General features: G+C 40.8%; 1 protein-coding gene across 1 annotated transcript in view; it reads right to left on the bottom strand.

The window, feature by feature from the left end:
• The window catches only part of SMARCA2 (SWI/SNF related BAF chromatin remodeling complex subunit ATPase 2), a 153,206-nt gene that overhangs the window by 86,133 nt on the left and 41,248 nt on the right, over positions 1 to 25,825 (bottom strand). The window contains exons 12-20 of the mRNA XM_028493907.2: positions 24,756 to 24,919; positions 23,148 to 23,214; positions 22,380 to 22,490; positions 19,466 to 19,708; positions 17,998 to 18,111; positions 9,513 to 9,620; positions 8,586 to 8,672; positions 5,497 to 5,543; positions 3,011 to 3,177 (exon numbers count right to left, since the gene is read on the bottom strand). Coding sequence (XP_028349708.2) covers positions 3,011 to 3,177; positions 5,497 to 5,543; positions 8,586 to 8,672; positions 9,513 to 9,620; positions 17,998 to 18,111; positions 19,466 to 19,708; positions 22,380 to 22,490; positions 23,148 to 23,214; positions 24,756 to 24,919 — 1,108 coding nt within the window. The remainder of the gene's footprint in view (positions 1 to 3,010; positions 3,178 to 5,496; positions 5,544 to 8,585; positions 8,673 to 9,512; positions 9,621 to 17,997; positions 18,112 to 19,465; positions 19,709 to 22,379; positions 22,491 to 23,147; positions 23,215 to 24,755; positions 24,920 to 25,825) is intronic.

Genomic DNA, 25,825 nt, shown 5'->3' with positions numbered 1-25,825 from the left:
TCCAGTGAAAACAAAGACTATAATGGAATCGTAGTTAAATCTATTCATGCAACCATAATCTCTGCAGAAAAAAATCTACTTAACTGTCATCAATTTTTTTTTCCCCTGAGGTCAAAAATCTGGGACATCAAATTCAGCAATGAAAATCTGAAGTCATTTTAACAACTGGGTTAAGGGGGTGTAGTCGGAGGGTGGTACAGCTGGCAGCGTGTATACCAATTTATCCATGTGTATGTCGACTGTTTGCCATCAATTCTCTCTAACCCCAGAACAAATGGCTGCTGTTTCTTCCAGGTAGAAGCCCATGCAGCCTTCTCAATGACATCTGTAACACTTAATGGAACTTGCTTACTTGCCTCCCCCAACCTAACGGTAAGGCCTTTGATGGTAGGATCAGTGAGTAGCACATTCTCCTGAAATGGTCTGGTCATTTTCAATCAGCCAACTTACAATTTTTGAATTCAGTTCAAAATCAGTCTTCAAATGTCTCTAGGAAAGCAACCTGCATTTTCAGAGATGGAATAAATCTTGCTGGATTTGCTAAAACTGATTCTAAACTAATTTCGAATCAGAGACATCTAAGTTAGAACTTGATTTCACCATTTGCTTCATGTGTAACCTATGACAAGTTAACTCATCTCTCTAAACCTCTGTTTTCGCATCTGTTATATGGGATCATATTCGTACGTGGTAAGAAGGGGATAACAGAAGCTTGTTTATTGAGAAAATTAAATTAATAATGCACATGAAGTGCTTAGCTGGGCATCCCACATGTAGTAGGTCTTCCATAAACATTAGCTTTTATGACTATTATGATTAATAACAATAAGAACAGCAACCAACAGAATATTAAAGATACTCTCTCGGGACTTCCCTGTGGCGCAGTGGTTAAGAATCCGCCTGCCAATGCAGGGGACACGGGGTCGAGCCCTGCTCCGGGAAGATCCCACATGCCGCTGAGCAACCACAACTACTGAGCCTGCACTCTAGAGCCCACGAGCCACAACTACTGAAGCCCGGGCGCCTAGAGTCCGAGCTCCGCAACAAGAGAAGCCACCGCGATGAGAAGCCCGTGCACCGCAACGAAGAGCAGCCCCTGCGCGCCGCAACTAGAGAAAGCCCGCGCACATCAACAGAGACCCAACGCAGTCAAAACATTTTAAAAAATTAAATAAAAATAAAGACACTCTCTCAAGCTGGTAAGAACACATTAGAGAGATTTGTTTCAAGGAAATCACTTCTTGCCTGTTTCCCAGACTCGAACATTCCAAGGTCACAGTCTCAAGAGAGCTGAGATTCCAAACAAAATGCCACAGAGTAGTAAACAACAGTTCTACAGGACACCTGTGGGGGGCTGTACATCCAGGGAAAATAGAGCTGGCTGCCGCCCTGCTCGCTCAAGCAGCAGTGAAGGAGGGCTTGCCTTTCAAAGGAAGAATGCTGACGGAAGGCTGAACTTACCCCTCACAGAGAGGGAGGAACCAATGCATCAGGTCAGAAGATGAGACACAAGGCAGATTTGCCAGAAGACAGACTGTGGCTGACGTAACTGTGTCATGAATTCAGAATTAACATCGACTTAACCATTCCTCTGTTTTCAGTGACTTGAAGGAGGAGAGGCAAAAAGATTTTTTAAAAAGTCTGTCAGAGGTATAATTAATTTAAAAGTTAATAAGGCCCTGGGCTTCCCTGGTGGCGCAGTGGTTGAGAATCTGCCTGCCAATGCAGGGGACACAGGTTCGAGCCCTGGTCTGGGAACATCCCACATGCCGCGGAGCAACTGGGCCCGTGAGCCATGGCTGCTGAGCCTGCGCGTCTGGAGCCTGTGCTCCGCAAAGGGAGAGGCCGCGATAGTGAGAGTCCCGCGCACCGCGATGAGGAGTGACCCCCGCTTGCCACAACTAGAGAAAGACCTCGCACAGAAACGAAGACCCAACACAGCCATAAATAAATAAATAAATTTCAATAAATAAATAAATAAATGCCCTAAGAGGTACACCATATAGAGAATTCACTTAAAAACTCAAGTAAGAGGATATATGGCAGGTCCGAGGTTGGTAAATATCCAGTTATATCTAATTCATGGCAAAAGGGGGAGAAAATGTTGGACTGAAAATAAAACAACACCTTTTAATGGAACATAAACTTTAAATTTCCCATATGACAATAACTTGAATATTGCATTGGATAAAAGTTGGTACTAGTTATTAGTAACACCATGCAGGAATTCAACACCAGCCTGGCTGTATATCAGCTCCTATTCCTACTTACCACTCTTTGAAAATGTTACCCGCTGCCACAGTATGAAAATTTTGATATCTTTAATCTCTGAAATGCTAGAGCTGCCACCCAAATCATATAGCAATTTAGGAAGTATCCCTAAATTCGTACTTTCTTCCATTCATATTTTCTGACTAATTTTTTAAGGACATGGTATTTAAATTTCACTCTTAAAATCAGGCCAATATTCTACATAGTTTGCAAAATGCAGGAAACAGTGAAGCCCTATCTCTTAACGTAGCGTGTAGATATGTTCTATTTAGAAAAAGAGAGAAGCTTTAACGATAGATATAATCTTAAATGAACTACAACAGTGTCACCGAAGAAAGGAGTCATAGCCTTTATCCCCTTAAAATATGCCTTCACAGAGAAAGCTAAAGGCTTATCAAAATATTCTATATGGTGCACAGGTAACAGACAAGTCTAAGGGCAAGGAGAGTTTTTAAATTTTGGTTTAGTTTGGTTTATTTTAATTGTGGCACTTATAAGTGATTCTAAGTCCATTTGTGTTGGTTTGTATGTGAGATAAACAGCAGCACAAATAATTTCAGCTTATTTTAAGCTGGAGGATATAAAGACTGCTGTCTAGAGAAGCTGCACCCCACCCTGCTAGTTAATTCTTCAGGAATTTTACCCCTCCTTTTGGCTGAGATTGGAATTGGATCTGAGTGCCCATTATCCCTGCACTCTGGGTTGTGTGGCTTCAGAGCCGAATTCCTTACACACTTACCATCAAGGCGCAGGTAAAGGAAGTTCCGAAAAGCAAAGTAATCCTCCATGATGGTCATGAGAGACGTCATCTGGCAGAAAAGCAGCACGCGGTGATTAGTCGCTCTCAATTTTGGCAGAATACGATCAAGTAGCTCAAACTTTCCTGAGGCCCGATACAGCTCAGCCCTGAACCCAAAAATGCAAAACAAGAAGACAGTATTACTGCTGTCTTCTTGAAGGATCCAGTAGAGCTTTGCTTTTCATATAGCGCCTTGTGCATAGTAAACATTCAATAAATAACTACAGAATGAATGAATGGATGAATGAATGAGTGAATGAGTATCCACTCCAAAGCAACTGAGACTATTGCATGGAAAAAATAAAACATATTTCTGGAAAACCCATAAAAAGTATATCATATACTCTACGTATGATGACAGTTTCTAGAAAGAAAAGGAAACCTAATACTTTGACTCTCTCAACTCTCTCTCCCTCTCTCTGTCTTTCCTACACATGCATATATGTATATGTTGTCATTTCCTTAAATCCCTACTTATTAAGTACATAAAATTACTAATTTAGGGCACTTAAGATTCATTGAAATACTTACTGAGCACCTACTATGTGCCAAGCACACTGCTGGGCATGTGTATAAGCAAAATAGAATCCCTGCCTTCCAAATGGGTAATTAACAACTTGTGATAAGTCCTAAAAAGAAAAATAGCAAGTTGCTATAAGCGCTCATAGCAACATGTGACATCTTCTTTACATTAGAGCAGTGCTTGGTCAAACATCAGCCCCTGGACTGCTGTCTGTTTTTTTAAATAAAGGTTTATTGGAACACAGACAGGCTCACTCATTTCTGTTTGCCTACGGACTGCTTTCAAGCTACCGTGGCAAAGTTGAGCAGGTGCAACAGAGACTTTTTGGCCAGCAAAGGTGCAAACATTTGAGATTTGGCCCGTTGCAGAAAAGAATTTGGCAGCCACTGGTATAGAGCATCAAAGGTGACCCGCTAAAGAGCTAACAGTTTAGCTAAAACCTGAAATAAAGAGCAGAAGGCAGCCAGGTGAAAAAGATGAGCTTAGGAGTGGAGAGGAGGAGATTCCAGGAAGTGGAAAGAGTATGTGCAAAGGCCCTGAGGAGTAAAAGAGCCCGATGAGTCTAAAGAATTGAAAAAAATGGTGTGTGTGGGTTAAGCTTAAGTCAGGGGGCAGAGGGGGATGCTGGGAGATGAGAGCAGAGATGAAGAGGGGGGGAGGGGGACAGATCCTGTAGGGCTCTATTAGTTTTAGTTTTAAGTGCAACAGAAAGCCAAAGATGGGTTTTAAACAGGGGGGTGACGAGATATGACATCTTTTTAAGAGATCACCATGTACGCTGTGAAGAATGGATTGGGGAGGGGACACAATCCTGGCTTACATAGAAATTCACATTAAAAAATACGATGATAGAGTGCTGCCAGATAGAGAAGAATGTTAGTGAGTTAAAGTAGAGTTTTTCTCCTCCACATGAAACCACTCTCCTCTTTATCAACAGGGATGTGTCATATTATTAAAACTTAGCTGTAGGGGTGATGTTGTTGGGAAAACTCCCCAGTGCATGTGCAGTCTAGTCTATAATACTGAAACGTATCATTGGTAGTTGATTTTATGACACATAGAACAGACATTTTCAAGTGTATGTCTTCCCAACATCCATATCCCCTACACTGAGAAGTGTCCTCCAAACACCCCCTGAGGCCATGTTTTCAATATGCAACCCTGGCCAACCTGATGGCACCAGGAGTGAACAAAGGACCGAGAGAAAAGGAGGAAAGGAGAGACAAAGGAGAGCCTGGTGGCATTGGTTTGGATGGCTTCCAATTCCTGGATCTTAGTCCAGCAACACAGTCTGCCCTTGAGATCCAAGAACTGACCTCTTTATCCTAACAATAAAAATTTCCCTGGTACCACACAAGTAAAACAGAGACTTTCTATTAATGCAACATTCTGTTTTGTTGTGTTGCAGGCATGCATCTCTTCAATGTCCACTGCTAATGAAAAATTATTTCTTATACAGACTATAGGCTAATAAATTACTGTCAAGGTGTATATATGTACAGCAGATGAGACATTTTCCTCTCATACACGTTAATGTTAAATATCAACTTGACACTTCATATGGTAAATTCGCTTTGAGCTCAAGCTACACTATTGGTTATAAGTAAGAACCCTTTGAAGCTCTGACAACGTTTTTAGAACACTAGGACACTGTTAAGTCTAGTAAAGGAGATCTATGTCCTTTGAATAGCCACTTGCTCAAGGCATGTAGTAATTTATGCCAGTAAAGTAAAAGGGAATGCTGGTATCATTTCGGTTAACAACTTCTGTACCCTCTGCTGAGGAGAGAGGAGGGCTGAGGAGGCTGGCAGTATGTATTTGTGTGATAGGAAACACTTCAGAGAGAAAAGTTAGGGAGGACCAACCAACTATGTTTTGGAAGAAAAAAAAAATTAAGATTTACCCATTGATGACCCCATTTGAATAGCCCAGGTGTTCAGCAAAGGATTCCTTTAAAAGAGAGAGAAGAAAATGATTTTTAAAAACGGATCTGTAATTATTAACTTAATGATTATTCTATTAGTGAGGTCATCCTATCTATTTCTAGAACACAGTTAAATAAAATAATGAATAAGTAAGAAAACACTCATTATACAATGAACGAGAAACTCAAAGTCTTTGAATTCAGACCATAGTTCTGCCAGAAATGTATCCCGTAAGTCTGCAAGTCTCTAGACTCTCATACTGAGATGATAGGGCTAGTTCACTCATCAAACAGTGATTAAGTGTTGACTGGCCCAGGGCTGTGGTAGGCAGATACTGGGAATCCAGAAAAAAATGAAGTAGCTACCCCAAGGAGCTTAGAGTCTAGACTAGAGGAAGAGCTTAATACAAACAAATCAAGATTAACATATACACATAAATACACTGTGGAAATATTTAACAGTAAAAGTAATGATTATTTATGTACTACATACTGTAAATCTTAGTTCGGTGGAATCCTAACATCCCTTCCATACTGTGCTTTTCTGTGTTATAAATAAGGCTCTAAATGTATACCACCCCTCAGGTGACCGGCTTCTACTTTTAAAACACAGAACTTAATTACAGAATTCCCTCCTCACTGATTCTGTGGAAGAAATAAGTTGCTGTTCTCCATGTCATTTTCGCATTCCTTCGTTATGGGAAGGGAGACCATCTGTGGGGAGGAGAGCACGTCACACCTTCACATTAACCACCAGCTGTCTCCCTTCTCTGCTCTCCTTCCTTCCCAGATCACTGAAGCTTTCCTCCAAGGGGACCAAATCTTCCCTTTGGGCTTTGCTCCCAAACATGCTTCATCATTTATGGTAGGCCCAGCCCCTCCGGATGCTGCCCTGCCGGCAAAATTAACGCCAATGGACCTCAGCTAAAAACCCTACCCTGACTCCACGCCTACCCTTTCGTCTCTACAGGTGCCATTCCTGACTAGAGATTTAGGTCTCATCCGTCTCTCAGATGGTATGTGTTGATAGATGGTGATGAGGTCAGGTATCAGCAGCATTTTAAAAACACTGCTTTCATTTCTCTGGTTTGAAGATCCCCAGGGAGGCAGTGAGCCCAATCCAGAGACTAGGTTTCTAGTATGAAGTAATATGAACAAAGGGTGTGTAAGCAAACAAAACGAAGACAAACGCAAAATGCACACACCATCTCTGGTTCACAACTGTGATACCTTTGCAAGTAACTGTGGGTCTCATTTCCAGGAATGTGCTCCTGAAAGATTTTTACATTAAAAAAATTGCAAATCAAAGTCTGTCTTTCTACTGACTGCTACTTAAAATGTCAATGTGCAGGCAAAGGAGGACATGTTACTTAGACTTAGCTTCTTTGATCCCCCCACCCCAGGTGCTCCAGACAGAAGCTTGACATCCTCTCCCTTCCTGACATGGCCCAGTGTGTCTCAAAGGTTCATTTTGGTACGATAACCAAAATGAGGTTAAGATCGACACCTAATTTTCATAATTTCTAAGTCCTCAAACTCCTCTATACTTTTACAAAGTAAATATCTTAAAATTATTTTTAGGAAAAATAAGATGGTGGGTGACAGGTTGACCCGACATGACCCCAATTATTTTCATCATTAGATTTTTGTGTGTGTGTGTGGCTCCTCCAACCCAACATGTACCCCCCCAATAACTCATGGATACCTTACAGCCCATTTATCACATTATTGGTTTACCAGACACTTCATATGTTATTTTTTTTTTAAAGTTTATCCTCCTGCCAGTCCTATAATCTATTACCATCTGATGACAAGTCAAGTAGCTATGAGTGACTTGCACCAAGTCACAGTTAAAAGTGACCTGGGGTATAGACTTATTACCACACAGTGGATTCTCCTACTAAGTGTCTAAATAGGCTTGTTGGTGGGAACTTCCCCTTCCTCCCTCCCTCCCTCCCTTTCTTCCTTCTTTCTTCCTTCCTTCCATCCATCCTTCCTTCCTTTTACTGTTGTTGCTGCTGTCGTTTTACTTATATCGAAGGTTTTTTTACTCTATGAAGGAAGGGTTGCCTGTCCCTAAGGCAAAAACAGTGTCAGGAGTTTTTCTAATTTCCCACCACAGGTGGGATAGGACTCCAGGACAGGGATAGAGGTGCAATATATACTGTCACCTAACAAGCACGATCACCAAAAACAAGGAAGAAAAAAATAATCTTCAAAGTCAAGAATATTTCAGTCTCATTTCCAGGAATATGCTCCTGAACCTTCTATTTATTTATTTGTTAATAAGCTGGTGCAAATACGGAGCCTGCAGTGACTTGCCCCAAGCCTCCTGCTCATCTGTAGTGGAAAGTAAGCAGTGCCCTGGCAAATAATTGCCGCCAGGACCATCTGCGGCAACATTCAAAAGTGGAGGCTACAATTGTGGCTCCTTTTCCTTCCTGCTCAAGTCAATGGCTCCTACTGGGGTGAAATTGTCAATTTAGGAAACTCATTCACATGTAGCGAACAGGGCAGAATATGTCCTCTCCCCTAAAAATAGCTTCCTAGAGACCAGAGCCTCAGGATAAAAGCCTGTATCTACACTGTCATGAAAGAGGCCAGAAAGGAAAAATACAAATCTAAGTAACAGACTAAAGTCAGTGACTTTTGCAGAGAACATCTTTCTGTTCAACGGGTATAAATACATTATTTTAATATTTTTCACAGCATCCTTCTGAGGAAGCTGGATGTTTTTATCATTATCTTCCATTTCGGAGCTCCTATTATAACAAGGCAATTCACAGCACCTACCCAAACCCACATAATGAGCCATAGCTTACAGCATTTTCTCACTACTTGAAACTCCTGGTTATAAAATTCCAGATGCTCAAGTGTCTGGTGCCAATGAGAATCCATAACCAGAAAATTCATGTTTGTTAATTCTGCTCTTCAAGCTATCAGACCACGTTGTTTCAACTTCCACACGTTTTAACCCTCTTTTATTTTTTATTAAAAAAATTGTCTAAGTAGTATTAGTAGGAATAGCACAGTAAGGATCAGGGTCACGACAGAGAAAGCAGACTTACCTCAATGTGCTGAAACATATATGGGTGATTGCAGATTTTTCTCAACTGCATGATAGTGTTCATAAGTGTCTTAGCGCCTCCTTTCCCCTAAGAACAAGTAGAGGAGAGTGAAAATAGAAGTTAGTAATTGATCAGGTATTTCCCATTTAAAAAAAAATAGGCTTGGGCTTCCCTGGTGGCACAGTGGTTGAGAGTCTGCCTGCCGATGCAGGGGACACGGGTTCGTGCCCCAGTCCGGGAAGATCCCACATGCCGCGGAGCGGCTGGGCCCGTGAGCCATGGCCGCTGAGCCTGCGTGCTCCGAAACGGGAGAGGCCACAACAGTGAGAGGCCCGCGTACCGAAAAAAAAAAAAAAAAAAAAAAAAAAAAAAGGCTTCTATAGGAACAGCAAAGGGCCATAGGTCTTCTCCGTAACCTACACCTCTTGTGGTCCAAAGTTCCTGTTACTATTACATAGTTGCTTCTGCATTAGATATAACATCTTCCTTGTGACTAACTTATCCTAGAGGAGGGAATTATGCCCAGTGGATGGCTTTGAAAAATAACTGTCTATTTGCTAGGATTCACAGCTGTCTATTCCCTAGAAGCATGGAACAGATGCCCAGGGAATGAAACTGGATTGTGAAACCTTCTATAATGCCACCACACCCTTAGGCAGATATATTCCGTGCAGAACTGACATGAGCATAGCTAACTATTTTGGTGATAGGAACACCAAGATGGTGTTCGTTTCTAACTGCTCCTATGCAGTTTGCAGGTAAGAGGCTAAGAGATTTTCTCTGGCAGCAACAATAGCTCCAAAAAAAGCCCAGTAATTTGCTTCAACAAATCAGCATTAGCAGGGATGTTTCCTAGGAGTATCCAGTGTCACAGCCCCAAGAAGATACATGACAGCACCTTGAGTTGCAGCATCTTCCGCAACGTACCTTCTTATCTTTCTCCGAACCGTCTGTGAGGAGGATCCCTTTGGCTTGCATATGGCGATACAGAATCTTCTGCAGAGCTGACATGTCACACTTGATCACATACTCAACCTGGGGAAAAAAGAACAGTAAGTAGAGCAGGAGAGAGAAGGTGCCTGTTCTAAGAAGACTGTTGAGACATGGCTGCTGGTGGCACTCCTGGAACCACAAAGGTATCTCTCTTCCCCCCTCTTGGATTTCATGGAGGAGGTGGGTGGGGTGGGGTGGTGGTAGTGATGGAGAGGACCACAGTTGTCACTACTAAAGGTACCATTATACTGTAGGGACCTTCAAAAGGCTGTATGTCATTGACCATTGACACTAGGGTCATGTTTTCGGAAATTTCTTGACTTGTTCCATATGTGTGTGTGAGAGAGAGAGAGAGAGAGAGAGGCTGGCAAACTGTTCAAATTCAAAGATGTTCAATACAGAGTATTTTCTTTTCTTTTTTTTAATAGTATTTCCTCTGCTTCCCACCTATACCTCCTTTCCTATGAACAGAACAGTTTTAGGAAAAACAGTGCTTGGCCAATAACCTCTGATTTTCTTTGGAAAACATTTTTAAATAAATGGTCCTAGGTGGCTACCCCAAATACCGATCTGAAAAGGAGATTCATAAGAGCCCTAGGTTCACTATATGTAATTACCCTCTGCTTTTGAAGGATGAGAGGATACTACCCTTGTGAGGATAACAGGCAAAGGAGAGGAATTAATCCACAATTGGATGCAACTTTAGAACCATCTTCTTTAGAGGCAAGGCCTCATGTGCTTCCATTTTGAAATAACAGAAAAATCCAATTTAAAACAGTGAAAGGGAATTCATGTGCTGGTGGTTTCATACACACCTGCAATACTTCTCGCATGCTCCTAATGCACACAATCTGCCTTGGTTATTTCCTATTATTGTTTTTCTTTATTAAAAAAAAATCCCCAGAATACAAATGTGAAATTTTCATAATAAACATCAGATTAATGCCTAGAAATCTGCAGAATGTGATTAAAAGCAAATCAGCAAGCTGCCTAATGTTTAACAAACTGATTAAAAATGATCAGGCTATTTTCAGCTCTGAGGGCCAGGGCGAGGAAGTCACAGATGAAGAGAAGTTGAATATTCATTCGATTGTTGCTCTAGAAGGAACCTGTCAGGCTAGCCAGAGCCACAATTAATAGCCTTTTGCTACTCGTTTTGATGCACCAAATCAGATTAGAGAAAGGTAGATTCTTCTGCAGAAAAGTTAAGAAAAGCAAGTGACCTGCCATAAACTTGTTTTAGTTTTTAGTGACTTTCTTGGCCAGCGTGGAAAAAACATCTCCAAGCTTAATAAATAAGGATGCACTATTAGTACAGGCTTTGTGTTCCACAGACTTGATCCTGCATGTTTTTCAAGTACTTCGACTTTTTCAAGAGCTGTTAACTCTCCACGAAACTTGATCACGGTGTAGAAAAACGTTAAACAACTTCAGACTTTAACAAGCATAATGATAAAAATGACACCAAGGGCTAGTATTATTGAGTTCTTTCTATGGACCAGGCTCCGTGCAAAAATGCTTTATGTGCCTTCTCCCATTTCGCTACACAAGAGCCGTAGGAGAGTTACATTTAGTGGTGTTCGAGTTTTATAGATAAGGAACCTGAGCATCAGAAAGGTTAAGTGACTGGGTTGAAACGATGCAGCTATTTAATGGTGCAGTTAGGATCGAACCAGACTCGACTTCCTTAAGCTCTATGCTAAGGATGACCACGGAGACTCAGGTTTCCCAGTTCTGCCCTGATGTTGATTTTCACCTGGGCCTCCCTGCCAGCCAGCTTGTGCACACTTTCCTGAGTGTGGAAAGGAGGGCTGAGGCTTGCTTGTAAGTGCGTTAGGAGACAGAAGAACCAGAATGAGGGACTGGACCCTCAACCTCCTTCCCATCAGTTAGCTGCTGCTAAGAGCTGGAGGGGAGGGAGTTTGGGAAGCAGGAGGTATGCACGATGATGCCATGCAGATAGGGCTGTCAAACACCCCCATAGAGGCCAAGTCAGCAGAGAAGCGAACTCAACCCTAGAACCTGATGGCTGCTGTAGGAAGGGGATGTTCCCCCCAACCCTCCTCCCAAGCACCATTAGGGGGTACCAGAAGCTAGTTTGATACACATCATCAAAATCACCATCCTAAGTTTCACGAGTATATTTTACGTTTGCTCCCTGTAACCTCCCAAACAAGTCCAAGCTATTTTGTCTGTCTTTGTACTTTCCCCCAGGCCTGGGGTGAAGGTCCTTAGTCTTAGGGCTTCCTTTCCAAATTTTACTCTCCCCGAGGGCTCTTTGTAAGATCTTCCCCAATCATATCTATCAGCCAAAGTCAGACTTCCTTTTCATTTCCCGCAAAGAAGTGGTCATTGAACTTTTTTGATGGCAGTTCCTTACCAGGAAGACTCGCTAAAGTGCCTCTTCCCAATACATGCCCATATATTTAACTACGAATTATATGCATGTGCGGACATTAATGTCTCAGAACACAAGTTACCTTTAGGACAGGGGTCAATGTTAAAGGCAGTTGATTTATATCTACATGTCAAGAGGCCAATTTGATGACTTCTAATTTTGGGGGTTATAATGGGGCTGGTGAAAACCCACACTAGGAACAGGAAAGGTGGCAGGACTGCCCTTTTCCTACCGTCCATCTGTGCTTACGTTATCCGTCTTGTTTTCAACCTGCAATCCTTTGCAGAATCTTTTAAAGCCCTTCATTCATTCTGAGGGCCAGGGGTGTCACTTTAGTTAAAATGAGATCCTTTTATCTGGACACGGGGAAACCCGCAATGCTCACAGGAGGCAGAAAGCGAAGGAAGCAGGCTGTGAGGGTGAGCGGATATCTGATGCCCCAGGTGGAGGTGCTCTCCCCGTCACATGCCCGCCCGGGATAACCGATACAGTCTAAGCAAGGTATCTTGGCTTTCCGATGTGCATACATACCACATGGGTACCAGTGTCCATCTGTATGTTAAATTAATAAAGCTTAATTTTCTTTATTTTTAAGAGAAAAAGTAATATAAATGGAAGCTCTAAAATCTTCTTCCCATACCTCAATGGATTACTAGTAAGCACCTCCCCACATACTCACACACACCCCCTTGTGTGCTCTGGGGACCCCTGTCCTAAAGCACAGGATCCTTCCTCCCGATGGGGTGGATGATGCTGCCTTTCATTGTCATGCCATTGTTCAGTGAGATCTCACACCATGCCTCCAATTTCTGGTACAGCTCCTGCACCTTCCAGCCCCACCCAAGGGCAGTGCAGTGCACAGAGCAAGCCATCAGAGCTATGCATTAAAAAAAGGGCAGACTGAACAATTCTAAGGTAGACATGCAGACTGACACTGGCAAGGCGAGGGAAGTCTTTGGAATCATCACGCCATCTCAAACTCTGTTGGGTCTGGGTCAGCTCCAAAAAACACGATGGTCCCTGATTAGAGCATGAATCTGAAAGTTCCTCAAAATGTGCTGGTGCTGAAGGAAATAAAATCTATGACTTTAACAGGGGTGATTCTCCCAACAAGTTAGGCTTATGAGAGCCACTGGGACTATTATTTTCAAATTATATGTAAAATTGGGGTGTCAGCCTCACGGACATGACAGTTATCTCCTAAGACTCCTTATGTTAGTAACGATCAAATTTGTCCCTCCAGGGAGCTAAACTGGGTGGTTATATTGGCCCAGACTCTCCTCCCATATAACCCTGTAAAAGTTTTCAACTTTATTCATAGTTTCTCCCTAAACACTATTCCTCACTTAACACTTCCCTTCCAAAAGGAGGTGTTATTAGATCAATAAATCCAGACTACTGTGTGTGATATATTACCACTTTGTGAATTGAGATTTCCAAGATTAAATTTATGAAAGTCCCAGATTCTAGAATCTATGACAAGAGAGGAACAAAGTGATGATTAATTACATCAAGCATTCTAAATTTTTATATAATGAATAGAAAAGTTGCCCATCTACACAATGCTTTTTTGTGGTTTTATACAGATTATATCAAAATCAGGATTGATTTTAGGTAGGTCAACCTCTAGTTAATCTCAGACATTGTATACATATTTTAGCATATTTAGACACAGACACACACACGCACACGCACACACGCACACGTACATGCACACACACACATACAGCCAATGGTAAGTACAGTTGGTTCTTGATTATACAAAGGGGAAAGTCTGCACAGACAACCTCAAATGGGAGCTAAATCGAAAAATTAATTTTTCTTTAGCTTAAGTTAGGTTTTATGTAATCCCTTTTCCATGAGTTGCCCTTCTTCCGTGAGTATAAGGAATGGATCTTATGCCAGCAGCTTGGTGGTGGTGCTGGGAGGGGCCTGGAGACAGTATAGTCTCTTGCTCATTAGGTGTTTCATTAGACTCATTAAGTCATTAAATACTCATTGATTAAAACTAATTTTTATTAAATACTCATTCATTAAAACTAATTTTTCTATGAAGTAGAACTGCATATATCAAACTGTGGCCCTTATATGCCTGCTTTGGTTTCATCTGAGGAAATACAGACTCCTGAGGTCACTCCCACTATACTAAGCAGAATTACTGGGGCTAGGGCTGGAACTTTGTATTTTTAAGAGTTTTTCTACCTGAAAACTCAACAGTAAGAAAAGAAATAATTGGGAAAAAAATAGGCAAAAGATTTAAGCACCACTTCATCAAAGAAGACACATGAATGCCAAACAAGCACATGAAGACGAGTCACAAGATATCAGCACACAATTACTGAAACAGCCAACAGTGTTAAAAACTGAAAATATCAAGTATTGAGGAGAATGTGGAGGAAATGGAATGCTCATACTTTGCTGGTGGGACTACAAAATGGTTCAGACTCCTCACAAAACCATTCGGAAGTTTCTGATAAAGTTATGTGTACATTTACCATATGACCAAGCAAGCCCACTCCTAGATATTTACTAAAATGAAATGAAAACCTATGTTCACACAAAAACCTATACACCAATGTTCATAGCAGACTTATGCATAACCATCAAAAACTAGAAACAACCCAAATTTCCTTCAGTTAAATGGATAAACAAACTCTGGTGCATCAATATAATAGAATATTATTCAACAATAAAAATGAACCAATTAATGATACATCCAACACCTTGGATGTATCTCAAATTCATTATACTAAATGAAAAACTAGATGCAAAAGGTCTGATGAGACATATTGTCTGATTCCTTTCATACAACCTTCTGGAACAGGCAAAACTACAGGGATGGAGAACAAATTAGCGGTTGCGTGAGGCTAAGGGTAGAGGGAGAGTTTGACTAAAAAGTGACAGCACTAGGAAATTTTTGGTCGGGGGGACTGGGAGACAGAATTGTTCTGTATTTTGATTGTGGGTAGAGTTAACGTAGCTATGTATTTGTCAAAACTCAGAACTATACACCAAAAAGAGTGAATTTTATTATACGTAAATTAAAAAATAAAATAGAAATCCACTTCCCTGATTCTTTTTCATGAAAACATTTGAGCATCACTTCTATAAAATATTTAGCCTTTTCTTGCCATCAGCCACAATTCCTTTCTAGATTCCTTATACAGCCTGAGAAAGACATATATGTTGTTTGTGGCTACAAGCAGATGGTGGCAGAAGAAAGCTCCTTACCCCCAAGGATGACACTTAAATGGCCAATTTTCCCCAGATTAAAAAAATCCTAACAAGGTAGAAAGAGAAAAGAGTGAAAACTGGCCAAACCACATCAATAACAGCTACATACACATGCCAAGTGATCAGTTCCCCTACTCACCATGAAAAGGTTAATGGGGACAGAGATGGGGCAGGAACACAGAAAGTGCCAGGACCAGAGAACAGTGAGAAAGAACTTGAACTGAATAGGGAAGCAGAACCAGAAGTCAGCAATAGAAACGGCAGTGTAAGTAGAAAGTAAGGACTCTGGTGATAGCAGTTGTCACCAGTTGAGCCCTTACCACGTGCCAGGCATAGTGTTACGAGTACCGCACCCATTCAGTCCTCTTCCGTGAAGCAGGTATTGTCTATTTTCCAGTTCATTGATGAGAACACTGACACCCACTGGGTTAAGAGACTTGCCCAACCTCACATAGTTAGTATGAGATGGAGAATGCAGTGGGGACCCAGGTCCACTCTGACGGGCAGAGCCCATGACTTCCACTCCACCAAGTCGTCTCCAGGTAAAGGTAGCTTATCCACAGATAATGCAGTCATACCTTGGAGACAGTGCGGGTTCAGTTCCAGACCAACGAAAGAAAGGGAATATGGTAATAAAGCAAGTGACAAGAATTTTTTGGTTTCCTAGCACGTATAAGTTATGTTTATACCATATACCATAGTCTATTAAGTGTGCGATAGCACTGTTTAAAAAAACTGGACATACCTTAATCAAAAAATACTTTATTGCTAAAAAATGCTAACTATCATCTGAGCCTTCCGTGAGTCATAATCTTTTTGCAATGGTACATCAAAAGATCACTGATCACAGATCACCATAACACATAAAACAACAATGAAAAAGCTTGAAATATTGCGAGAATTACCAAAACGTGACACAGAGACATGAAATTAGCATATGCCGAAAAATGGTGCTGACAGACTTGCTCAACGCAGGGTTGCCACAAACCTTCAATTGGGGGGAAAAAAAACATGGTCTCTATGAAGGGCAATGAAGCAAAGTGCAATAAAATGAGGTATGCCTGTATATCACACACAGGGTGTTTAACATACCTCAAATATAAAAATCTGGATATTAAACAGTACATGTGTACTTTATGTCAGAAACATGCTCTTGAAAACCTAATCTTAGTTTTTTTAAATTTATCAATACTCAGGAAGTTTTCTTGTGAAAAGAGCTGTGAAATAAATATTTTAGTAAAGCAAAGAATCCTCTTGTGATATAACCAATCACCCCATAATCCTTATGCTGCAACAGTTTGGATTTTAATACAATGGATTTTCTTAAAACAGGGCATACTTTCAACTTGTAATGTGTTTTTAAAATATCTATCTATATTAGCCATTCAGGACTGGCTAATACAGAATAATGAGTAACAAGATTAAGAAGTTTTATGGAATGAATAAATGAAGAACTTCGGTTAATTGCCTTTTATTTTATAGCTCTTCTAAAGAAACAAAAGGAAGTATGGGACAAATTAAAATCTTTAACATTCCGTCTCTCTGACTTGCAGGATCTCAGTAACATTCAAGGCAGCCACATGACCACTGTACCCATTCCCCAGCTTATTCTGCAACTAAAGTCCATACTGAATAGAAAGGGGGTTACCCAAAGATGCCAAGACCACACGAAGTCAAAGAAATATCAACAGCATTCAATCCCCAAGATGCATTCACTAGCAAAATAAAATACTTAGATATTTAGGTTTCTGCTGGGATAAGCATGGTATAAGAACTGTGTTAATATTTAATTTTTTTCCAACTGCTAATGAATAGGGCCTTAGGGATCAAAATTCTCTCTTAGCAAAGTGATCAACTGTGTATACTATCTTGCCAATCCCACTTAAAACTGAGCAGGATGAACCAATCTGTTCAAAAAATAGAGTCATTACACAGAAAAACACAATGATGCAAAACACACATTTCACAATTGGCTCCTCTAAAGAGAAAACTCACTTCAAACTATCTCATGCAACAAACAGTGTACAATGCCAAACAATCTATCTTTAAGAGAATGAAACATAGAACTCCACTGTGTGCAGTTCCAAAATATGATCAAAAACATATTAAACCAATACCCAAATCCAACCCAAAAATGTGGAGCTAAGGGCTTAAAAGACATTCTAAAGCAATGAAAAATCAGTGTCCAAAAAGTAATCTGAAAAATATTTCTTAAAATGTTCACAGGAACTTAAATTAGATGATGCGTCTGTAATTTGCAGGAACCCTATTTTTCACTTACTATCAGAACCGTGACATCCCAAGTATCCAATATTAAACACATTACCGGGAAACCTGGCAAATGCTTACCAAGTCCCTTGATAATGATACAAGCCCCAAACTCAAAGCCTTATTTGGCCCAAAGCAGAACATTTCTACGGCGCCCGCAAGAGCGAACTCAACGAGGTTAGTAAAAACAAAAAATCTAAAGTTAAAACAGAATGTTAATTCATGTAATGTTAAGTGAATGTAAGTTAAAGCTAAAATGTAATGAGACTCAATGAATTTGGTTATTTTTAAAAATCTGCCCCCAAACTTTTGGAAACCAAGATAAAATGCTAAAATTTCCCTTCTCTCTCTACACTAAATCCCCTAGCTTCCATCTAACAAAAAAAAATCCTTTAAGAGATTTCCCAGTTACCTGGAACTAAAATACAAGCTTGCTGTTTCCAAAACACAATTTCAGGGGCAGGTACTCCAAATATATTGGCAGGGGAAGAAACCACAACTTTTGAATTTGCAACATACTTTTTCTGGAAGCTGGGATTCAACTTCTTTCTTCAGTCTCCTCAGTAAAAACGGTCTCAACACCTTATGCAGACGCCTGATGATCAATATAGTTTCTTCTTCATTTAAGTCCACCTATAAGAGAAACTTAGATGAATTTGATCATTTTTTAAAAAAAAAATATCTTTCATGCAATGACTCTTTATGTTACATTTATTATTGGTTTCAATATATGATTGAAATTTTATGTGCATTAAGGCTAGGTTTATACCCATCACATACACCTCAGAATGCTGTTCCCACCTTCCTACCAGGTGGTAACAGAACAGCCTCTAAATGGGTGTCTTGGTCTGCATGCTGAGTTTTGTAGAAAACGGCCCAGAGCCATCAGTTTTAGATCAGGAGTGTTAACAGCTCAGAATTCTATGGGATATGACTGCAGTAAAGGCTGACTAAAGGCTGAGGTAGGACACGAGTAAAAGGGCAATAGTTAATGTGTTCTTCCTTCAAACTGAAGCATTAAGTTAGGCTCTTAACTTTGATTGTCTCAGATGCAGAAACATACCAAGGGAACAGGGCCTGAACCTGAAAAGAAGAACAAGAGTGGATCCAGATTACGTTGGTGGGTTTCTAAGCCCCTCTACCTGCATCCTCCTTTGCTCTGCTCTGATCTTGTTCAAGTTCAGTCCTGTTTATATATAAATCCTTCACTTTCTCTTTCACCTTCCTCTATTCACCTCTAGGGGGCAGAGCTGATTGACGTTACCTTCTCCAAATGGGCAAGCCAACGAATTCCTAACAAAAGGCTAATGTACCTGTAACATCTCAAAATTAAAGGGCCAAATAGTTCCAACATAAATTTCCCTAAAGCATTTTAAGTGGCTTTTCATTCCTATAGTGGAAGGAATGATAATAAGAAATTTGAAAATGGCTACTCCAGGGTTTGAGGAGTATTTATATACACACAAGACTGAGGCTTACACTAAAACCTGAAAACAATGTGTAAAGAAACTTAGTATAAACCAGTTCTGTTTTACACACAAACTCTTAATGTGGAAATGGTTTAAAGGGAAGCCCAAGTTTAGAACAAGGAAATATTTCTTTTTCAGGTTTATATTTGGTTGGTTGAGTTGTGGTTAAACAGATTGAACAAATATCTGCATTTATCCTCCTTGTGGCCTGTAGCAGTTAAGCACTCCACCAGCCAGGAACACCCTCTGTTGGCCTGGTAAACACACTGGCAAAAGACAATGGGATTAGGACACCCTAGATCCTAGATCCTACATCCATCATTAGATCCATTGTCTTTGGATGGAAAAATATCCCTGGAGTGAGAACATATACATCCACTGATTGGCTTCCTGATACTTTACAACACTGTAAACCACCCTATGGGTTTTTTGTGGCTCTAGTGTTCTCAGCTTTAGGTCTTTTCTTTTCATTTCATTTCATTGTCATGCAGTGGGAAAAATAAAAGTTAGGCCAGTACCCTTTCTCCAGTCATGGCAAATGGAGCATTAAACCACTGCTCAAACGTGCTGCAGCTCTTAAAAATTGTGGGAAGGAGGAAGTTGAGGAGCGCCCAGAGTTCCGGGAGCTTATTCTGCAGGGGGGTCCCGGTCAAGAGGATCCTTCTGGGGGCCACGTAGTGAGTGTTCAGGACCTGAGTCAGCTTGCAGTGGTGATTCTTCATTCGGTGGCCTTCGTCCACTATCATATATTTCCACCGAATCTATAACACAAGAGGAAGGACCAACATGCAGTGAACAAGGGAAAACACAACTACTTCTAAGAGATAAGTGGTGATGTGGAAAACCAAAGAAGTCATGCTTGGTAAAAGCTATGACATGAGATTCCTTAGCATAAAAGAATCTTAACAGTCTATTTCCCATACCTGACAGATCATCGTGCACTATGCAGTAATGGAATGGAATAAGAGAATGTGATTCCAAATTACCCTTTCACAAAGACGGAAACTTGGGCCCAGAATGAAATGGTTGGGCCAGGATTAGCTCCTGTGCCTCCCCATCCAATACTCCTTCTGTTAATGTTATGTCATGACAGCTATGCCAGATTTAATGGCTCTGTTACCTCTCTGCTCATAGTAAGTACAGAATATAGCTCCTCACTTGAAGCAGAGGTTAATGACTGATTTCTCCAAGACGGCGTCCGCAGGCACCTGCGGCGGAAGTACTCTGGCTTCATGCCCTTTTTCTATTGCCTTGGCTGACTACTACCTTCAGGGTTTGGCTCATGGTTTTTTTTTTTGTTTTTTTTTTTAAATTTGAACTTAGTTGCTAACATGTAAAAGTTGGAACATTTCACATAAAAACCTGGACATCCAGCTTCTTTTAAAACGTTAGAAGATCTGGCAACCTGGACTCTCTTAGTTCATACATACTCCTTACCTGCCAGGTCTAGGACCCCGATTTCAAGATGTCTAAAATGAAAGGATAGACTTACTGGCAGAGAGGGCAGTGCTAAAATAGCATTCCTCTGTTTATGCCAAAACTTCAGAATTAAACACAATATATTCCACCCGCATAACCAGCACTTCAAAAATAAAAAATGTGACCATATGACACGATCTTCCTTCCTAAGTCTACACACACAGTCCCCTTCCCCTCTCACATCTGACCCTTCAGCCCTCTCCAAGGTCATTGTTTCTCAAAGTGAGAACAATGAGGAATATCCCGCTAAGCCCATCCATTCCCCACAAAACAGTGGCAATGGCCAAGAAAAGCATCTGGTGCTCAGATGTCCCTGGATCCTGCTGCAAAGCTCTTAGGGAGGAGGGAGACGGCAAAGCGTTCTATAAAGTCCTCGCCTTCCTCAGTAGAAGCGCCAGTAAAGTCCCGGGAAAAGGAATAAAATCATCAGTCAGGCTGGGATGTTTGGGTAAAAGAAGCTCCCAGAGTTTTAAAATTTTTTTCCTTCCTCTGCTACCTCTAAGAAAATTGCTTAAGAATAATTAAAATTGTACGATCAATTGTCCCAAAGTTACCAATAGCGTGAAAAGAGGCCAGGAGATAAAAATGTATTTAAATCAATATTCTAAATCTACTTCCCTGCCTAATTTAGCTTATGCAATAATAAACAAGGAATCAGAGGCCTATGATTTTGCTATCGGGTCTACTACTAATTAGGTCTTCCACTCAGAAAAAAAATTACTACCCCTTTCTAGAGCTTCATTTCTCCAGTGACAAATAGAAGCAATACACCTCGTTACCAGGCATCTCTGATGAATTTTGAAATACATATGCAGAAGACATGATATGAATTTTCTTAAAAGGATCTCAAATGTACAAACACATTCCCACAGTTATATTGAAAACACGTCATTCCTGACACTGCCAAATTCATCTTGGAGGATGAGGAAGAGGAACACAGCACTGTTGCTGGTGCTATCTCAATGATGAAACACACCTCCCCTGGGAGTCCATTTCCTCTATGTTATTCCCTAGGATGCCATGAACGGAACTCTCTGTTCCCAGAGCAAAGGTTTAATGCAGAGATAGAACAGACCCCAGAAATAGTGATTCTGTTCAATTCTGGCCATAACTTAGTTCCAGATTATAGTGCTTTCAAAACACCACAGGGTAAAAGAAATTACTAAAGGAAAAAAAAAATTAAGTTTTCATGCTTCCTCTATGACAGAAACTACTCCCATCATTCTACATGAATATATTAGGAGACAAGATGATATAAATGGAAAAAAAAATTCTATTTTTTGGCTAAAGGACAGCTTAGGACATACAAATTAGCAGACATGTAGGTCACAGGTAGAAAACGACTCTTTCCCGGCTCCAAATAAATAGTCACAGACAGAGCCCAGAGTAATTCAAACAATAATAGCCCATTAATTCACCAGGAAAAACATAAAACAGGACAGCACAAAAACTGCAGCTTGGATACACGTTCATATGGAGAAGACCATATGGAGAAATGCCTACTCATCTCTGGAGAGACAAAGACACAAGAGAAATGAAGTTACGCTGCTGACAATATCCCAGGGCAACAAAAACAACTATTTCTTCCATAAGCACGACGTTCAGGGCTGTTGGAGAGAAAAAAAAAAAAAAAAAAAAAAAAGAGTTGAAGGAACCCAGGTGAATTCTTTTAAGAGATGTAAAGCCATAAACTATGATAGGACAGGGTAGGTAAGAGTCCCAGGATCAGTGACATACAACAACAACCAAAATAAAACACAAAAAGCCCCAGCATACATAAAATGAAAAACGCATGACCAAAATATATCCGACTGAAAAAGAGAGAGAGAGAGAGAGAGAGAGAGACCAGCCATCTAACGAGCAAATTATACTAGTGAGTATAATTTGGGGAATACTTTACACTCCAGTTGCGATGGTCCATAATTAGAGATAAGAGAATTTTTTTAGACATACCTTTGCAAGAATGTGCTTGTCTTTTATAATGTACTCATAAGTAGTCAGGAGGACATTGAATTTGCCACTCCGTAACTGGGGGACGAGGGAACGACGCATGGCAGGGGTGCCCTGAATGGGAAGAAAATACAGATGTATATTACCCGATGGAAGGAGGCGTGCGTTGTCTCTCACTACTCATGGCTTAATGGAGCCCAGGCACGTGACTAAGGACTGCACATACATGCAATTATCATATACAGATCCATTATCCAGGAAGAAAGTGCTTGGCAAAATTGCTCACACGTCTGGACACTTTTCAGACCTTTATGGAGAAGCTTTCCCACTGCAGACCGAGGGAAGGAGGAGGGAAAGAAAAGGAAATCATGGTGACCCCAAGGTAGCAGAGAACCCGCTGCTCCGCTGAAAGGCTCCATTTCTACAGGAGCGTCCAGCAGGTGCCCGGGCGCCCGGGTAATTGCCTAACCTTGCAGGAACAGTGGGCATGGCAGCAGCACGCGGGATGTGTGATATTTGTCATTTGTATTACTCTCATCAGAAACCTCGCAATATGATAATTAACAATTTTCTTCTGCATTTCACTATCTGAAAGTAATTATGGTTTATTACAGTAATCTTCTTGGGATGATTAACTCTCACTGTTTAGTACATGACGTACATGACAAAACTTTACAACCGGATACAGTTCACAGATGTGCACAGGGAATGAAGAAAATAGGGTCTATATATAAATGTGGAAAAGCAAAAAATAAATACAAGATTCCAAACCTTGTAAGAAATTTTCACCACGGAAGGAGCCCATTTGTCAAATTCATACGTCCAGTTAGATAGAGTCCTATAGAACAAAAGAAAACAAAATACAGAGAGACATTTGTATAAAAATCTGTGATTAAAAAGATGTTCTTACTCACTTTTAGGCCTCACCTTGAAAGGGGCTAGAGAATATAAAATATCTCAACTGCATATTCATTTTAAAGGTGTGGAAATAAGAGATAAGTTAGAAATAAGCTGCCACAAAGCATGACAAGTTTGTTTGGGGGTTCACACGAAATCTCATAAGAGAAAAAAAATTAAAGAATGCATGAACATGGAGGGCAAAAAAAATCTTAATTTGAATACTGAAAAACAGCAATTACCAGAGTGATTTGGGGACTCTTTAGAAACAGCCATATAAAGTTCAGAGAAAAGTTGAGTCAGGAAAAAGAAATGACAAAAGCACATGAAAATACTAAATAAATCTGTCAAGAAGGGGCAGGGGAAAAATATTAAATGCCTTAAAAGGCAAAATCCCTGAAAGCATCAATGTAATATATGAGTCAGAACATGCAAAACATAGATAAAAACCAAAATATATGTTCAAGATGTAGATAATATGGAAAGGGTGTCTAAGTTCCATGGATTCAAATAATATGGATTAAAGAGGTCTGCAAATAACTCTCATTTAGACAAAATTTGAAGGAAATACTAAAACAGAATATTTTTTCTCAAGGCCCAAGTCTGTAATTAGCACTGAGATCTAGAAGAGGATCTCAGTGAACAGAACTGCAACCTCACACCCACAGTCAGAGACACACTCCCATCCAAGGAGGGCGGTTTTGAACAGGTATCCATTCCCTCAGGGGTATCCACTAAAGACCCACAAGGAGCCATGCAGTGGGCGAGGCACTGGGAATTTAATGGAGAACAGTGAAGACCCATCCTTACAAAACCACTGCAGATAAACTGCGAGTACTGAGGGCGGTTTAATGCAAAATTCATAGTTACGATTTTGATTTAGATTTTGCTTTAAGAGGGACATTCGGGACTTCCCCGGTGGTGCAGTGGTTAAGACTCCATGCTCTCAATGCAGGGGGCCGGGGTTCGATCCCTGCTCAGGGAACTAGATCCCACATGCATGCTGCAACTGAGAGTTCGCATGCCACAACTAAGACCTGGCGCAACCAAATAAAAATAAATAAATAAATATTAAGAGGGACACTAAAGGAAGATTTAAGAATATATAATTTTTGAATATATATAACCTTTTGGAAATGGAAAAAGAAAAAAAATCAAAGAAATCTTAAAAAAAAATCAAAACCTTTCAGCTTCATGAGCCACTTTAGGCGTGATGAAGAATGAGACCCACTGCACGGTGTGCAGGTTGTGTAGACTGCAATGCTAAGCACTGAAAAAAAAAATCACTTCATCCTGTGCTTATGTAGCCAATAAAAGGGTGGGAAGCGGGGTGGGAAAAGAAAACCTAAATCCGGATTATATGCTCCTGATAATCCCACTACAGGCTACAATTCTGCCTTAAGGGAAAATCCAGGACAAACTATGAATAGGGCAAGCTCCAACATAAAGAAAGATAACTGCAGAATAAATGGCTTTACTTACGAAAGGGGAACAATGATGAGATAGGGGCCATTGAGTCTTTTGTGCTCCATCAGATAAGTGATGAGTGCAATGGTCTGTATGGTCTTTCCCAGCCCCATTTCATCAGCTAAGATTCCGTTCAAATTGTTATTATACAGAGAAACCATCCATTCCAGGCCCTGGAGCTGAAATGAAGAGTAATTGCTTCAATTATCCAAGATCTGCACAGGTAATTAATACTAATACAACGCAAGTGAGGCTGTGACTTCTTAACTCCTCGGTGCTGTACTTGGATTTCCCACAGTAGGAAAGTAGGGGAAGCACCGACACAAACAGAATTTCATATATGAGCCTGTAATCACCCCTGATGCTTGGCAGGTGCTGAGTGCTAATCAGATTTAGAAATGATGGGCTGGAGCGTACTGGGGGGACTTTAAGCAGCTTTGCCGTTCATCCCTACTTAGCATTTCACAGTACATGACATTCTAGAATTATTATAAATGAAGAAAACCCAAACGAAAATCCATTCCAACCACTCCAAGAACAAAAAGCCACCATGAGGATTAAAGAAAAACAAACCAGAAGGCAGGTTTGGCACGAAGATCACAGGTCATTAGAAACAGCCTTCTTGGTGATGAAGAGCCTCCCAGCCCCCCACCCCGGGGTGGGATCCCCTCCAGCGAGGAAGCAGAGTGACCAGGGAGCCAGGGGCACCTGCTGGGCCCACAGGAGGGCACTTCCTGGCGGAGAAAGCTCCCAGGCATCACATGGAAACTTTGCAATGTAAGTGCTCCCCAAGGGCAGCTGACTGCCTGGAAACATGTTCAACATATTTTTAAAGTACAAAAGCACAGCACCAGAGACACAACTTTGGATTTCCATGTTAAACACAAGAAAGTCTGGGTGAAAATACAACATTGTTCAACTTCTCTCTCCAACCACTAATTCCCTTCCACCACCATATCACAGATTCTGGTTTAAGTGATAGGATCATCTCTCTCTCTCCCCGCCCCCCCCCCTCTCCCTCTCTCTCTCTCTCTCTCTTTCTTTCTCTCTCTTTCTCTCTCTCTCTATATATATATGTTTACTAT

This window comes from Physeter macrocephalus, chromosome 9, assembly GCF_002837175.3.
Source record: "Physeter macrocephalus isolate SW-GA chromosome 9, ASM283717v5, whole genome shotgun sequence".
Classification (NCBI taxonomy): Eukaryota; Metazoa; Chordata; class Mammalia; order Artiodactyla; family Physeteridae; genus Physeter; species Physeter macrocephalus.
This window is presented reverse-complemented; position numbering and strand designations above follow the sequence as displayed.